At 41.0% G+C, this 4,014-nt stretch overlaps 1 protein-coding gene across 1 annotated transcript in view; it reads right to left on the reverse strand.

Moving 5' to 3' along the window:
• The window catches only part of vopp1 (VOPP1 WW domain binding protein), a 68,676-nt gene extending 68,232 nt beyond the window's left edge, over nt 1-444 (reverse strand). Inside the window, exon 1 of the mRNA XM_048610952.1 lies at nt 216-444. Coding sequence (XP_048466909.1) covers nt 216-275 — 60 coding nt within the window. The 5' untranslated portion in view covers nt 276-444. The remainder of the gene's footprint in view (nt 1-215) is intronic.
• Between the last annotated feature and the right edge of the window lie 3,570 nt (nt 445-4,014).

Below are 4,014 nucleotides of genomic sequence, written 5' to 3' on the forward strand. Positions count from 1 at the left end.
CACCCTCCGGCACCCCCCGGCCCCAAAGCACAGCCCGGACACAACAGCAGCCCATCCCCGGGACAATAGCCCAGGCAAACTACCCCCGCCTCCCTCTGAAAACACCGGTTAACGGCCGCAGGATTTCAAAGTTCGGGATCCTCGACCTCTCATTATCTCTCCTCCCCCCGGGGAATGGTGGTGGGGTGTGGGGTGTTCCCGACACTAATCCTCACCTCGAACAACAAAAGGATCAAACAGCTGATCACCGAGCTCGGCCTGGGTCTTCGGAACATGGTGCTGGTGGGAGCTGCGTGACCGCTTCAGCAACTTGCCATCGCCAGCGAGCGGAGCCCCGAGCGCTGCTGCAGGGGCGAGCCTCCCCGTTACTGCCCAATCACAGCCCCGGCCACTCGGGGCCGCGCGTCGCGTCCCCGACCAACGGTCGAGCCGAGTGCAGCTGTCTCCCTGTCAAACTGGAATAGAATAATCCCATCCCAGTGTGGCAGCATTTCACTGTGAGCCGACAGGGACAATGAGAGGATGCAAATGGGTACCAAATGACATTTTACTTTCAACAAGTATTTCTGTCAAAACCAGAATTTTACTGTATTTTAAAAGATAGCTCCAAAGCTGAGCCCTGTTGGAGGTGTCATCGTTCGGATTTAACCAGTGCCTCAGTTCAAGTCGGTGTAAGAGATCCCATGGCACTATTTTGAAGCAGAGCAGGGAATTATCTCTGGTTTCTGGGCTAATATTTAACCCTTAACATTACAAAATAGATTATCTGGTTATTATGGAATAGTTAACCACCTTCACGATAGAAAAAACAATTGGAATATGGATATTAGTCTGTGAAGGCAACACAACCAAAGCAAAAGAAGCAGGTCAGGATGGTGAATATTGGAGGAGCATTTGCACATGGAGGTGTGCCATGCATCTGCTGCGGTCAGGTAGAGATCATGGGTTTGGAAGGTGCTGTGAAGTTGTTAACATTCTTCTACTCAGAGAAATAAACGACCATTCCCTAATTTTCCATAAACCTTAATTTCCGTTCCTTCTAAGGATTTATTTGAGGAAATTTTGTTGCATTGGACTCTTCATGCACCTTCCCAAATTTCAAGAGCTCATCTAAATACTTCATAAATGTCTTGAGGGTTCCTGCCTCTACCATCCTTTTAGATAGCAAGCTCCAGATACCTCTGGTTGAAAACAAATCTTGCCTTAAAACTGTATCTCCTGGTTACTGACTCCTCTACCCATGACAAAAGTTTCTCCAGCTATCTAGTCTCCCTTCATAGCTGAATCGCTCCAGTCCAGACAACATCCTAGCAAACCTCTTCTGTGTCCTCTCTAGTGCAATTATATCCCTTCTACAGTGTGGCAACCAGAACTGCATGCAATATTCCAGCTGTCGCCTAACTAATATACAGCTACATCTTGCATGTATCACAAATGCCTTCTTACTCACCTTATCTACCTGACCTGCTGTCTTTAAAGATCCAGGGACATGCACATAAAGGTCCCTCTGATCCTCTGCACTTCCCAGGGTCCTGGCATTCAACATGTACTGCCATGTTTGTTAGTCCCCTAAAATTGCATCACTTTACATTTTTCAAAATTAATTTCATTTGCTACTGTTCAGCTCATCTGACCAGCCCATCTATATCGTCCCATTGTCTAAGGCTTTCCTCCTCACCTCTCATCACACTACTAGTTTTCGTGTGATCTGTAAGCTTATTGATCACACGTTTTCCATTCATGCCTAGATCATTAATATACACTATAAACAGCAAGGCACCCAGGACTGAACCCCATGGTTTGCCACTGGACAGGGAGGGAACTTCACCAAATAACAAGTATCAACCATTTAAGGAAATAAGTGGATGGTAAACAGGTATGTGGAAAGTAGTGAGGAGGAGGAGAACAATAGGAAAATATGTGGTGGGAAATGGATGAAGAAGAAAATATATGGCAATGAAGGAGAATGAGAAGTGGCAGAAGCTGGATGAGAGGAGTGAATCTGAGAGTACTGCATTGGAGTGTCAGTGGAAGTGATTGTCCGTATTAACTGGGATAAACTGAGAGAGGAGAATGTGTGTGCCAGAACTGGAACAGAAAAGTGTGTGTTTTTTTATACAAGGTAGTTCTGTCTACTGATAAATAAATGAGTATGTCTAGGTAGACTTAGTTGATTCTAAGTTATTCTTCTAGTTTGTTGTTATTCGGTTCTACAGCCTATTGCCAAGTATCATAAATCTACTTACTATGTCTTAGAGGTAACAATGTCTCTTACCTAGTGTTAATGTTGGGAAATAAGTCTTAAACTGATATAACCTGTTATCTTACTATTACGTAATAAATTACCTTTTGTTACTTAAGTATGTGCTGCCTCTGCCAAAAATTTATTAATGGTTCATCACCATTTAATACTAGTAATCCCTGTAGTCTAGTATTACAAGAGCAGCAAACAAGATCCTAGCACAATCAGGTGATGTGGACATCTCTTACAACAGTGCCAATGTCAAACAAATGACTAGTCAAGCAGCGATTCATTGAACGTTAACTGGTTTATTGCTTGCATGCAAGGAGAGTCGGCAAACAGGGTTACTAGTAACCCTAGACAACAAGGTGCAGGGCTGGATGAACACAGCAGGCCAAGCAGCATCATAGGAGCAGAGAGGCTGACGTTTCGGGCCTAGACCCTTCATCCACTAGTAACCCTGCAAGATGAGTCTAAAACAGGCAGTTAAAGTTGCATTTTTATACATTAAGTCTGTTCCCTCATTGTCCAGTTACACCTTGATCATAAGCCTTAGCAACACAATACACCAATCATCTTATGACATTTACTAATACGTTATCTATTTTTAAGCTTAGCAGTCATCAGCCAAGTGTGGTTTTTGTAGTTAAAGGCATTCTGCTCTCTGCTGCAAAAGTCTTACTTTTGGAGAAGCTAGGAATAATTTTTAGGTGTCAGCTACGTCACTATCAGCATGTATATATTTTTTAAATCTAACTGTGTCTCAGAATTTTCCTGTTTTTTTGACTGTCTGGAACTTTCTATGGTTTCTAATGTCTAGAGCATTCTGCTGTTTTGCTGCCATTGTAACCTTTGCTCCACTGACTGGGTATTTTGACCCATTTAACATTATCCTTCCACACCAATTGGGACTAATGGAGTGGAAGAAGGAGAGTACCTTCAGTTGGTTAGAGATAGATGAGGACCAAGCTGATCTGAAAGGAATAAAATCAGTGCCTGTAAATGTTCGAGGAGAAGAATGACTCTCTGAAGGATAAGGCCTCCTCTAAACTGATCAGAATCTAATAGAATGCTCATATAATAGCGATTTTTGAGATGTTATTTGAGTAAGAGATGATTTGATTAGTATGATAAAAGAAGTTATGTTATTGTAAGGCAAATGCCTGGAATCAATAGGAAAAAAAAAGTAAATATACAGTAACACAATACTTAAAGTTTCACAAACATAACTACCACTCACACAAATCAAAGAGTAACAAATGCAATTTCAATGGGTAAACCCTAACATGACATTCCCTGGGAGATATGTAATGTCTTCAATAACTTTAGTTACAAAATAATTAATGATGCTGCTTGATGCTAATGATGCTAAAAAAAACCTGGTGAACGATTTAAACAGAGGTTACTTTCTCTTTGCTATAGTTAATTGCATTTTCAAACTTAGGCCTGCAATAGATTGTTGATGAGTCCCAAATTCACCTCGTCTTTCTCCATTCATCGTTATATTTCATTACTGTGGTGCTGAAAATTACATTTTTGTCAATGATGGTGCTAGTTTCCTTTGGATAACTAACAATAATCTTTGAAAGTGGAGATAGGAGGTCCCTTAGAATTGTAATATAATCGAGGGTTTCCACATAAAAAAGTTTTAGATCATTACCACAATACACCATAAAATTTCAATGTTATAAAAGTGTCAGAAAAAAATAGGGGAAATGCATTTTGTATTAAAATTATTAGTGCTTAATTTAAAATTATTTTGTAGTTATAAG

Source organism: Rhincodon typus, chromosome 2 (genome assembly GCF_021869965.1).
Source record: "Rhincodon typus isolate 14 chromosome 2, sRhiTyp1.1, whole genome shotgun sequence".
NCBI classification, from domain to species: Eukaryota; Metazoa; Chordata; class Chondrichthyes; order Orectolobiformes; family Rhincodontidae; genus Rhincodon; species Rhincodon typus.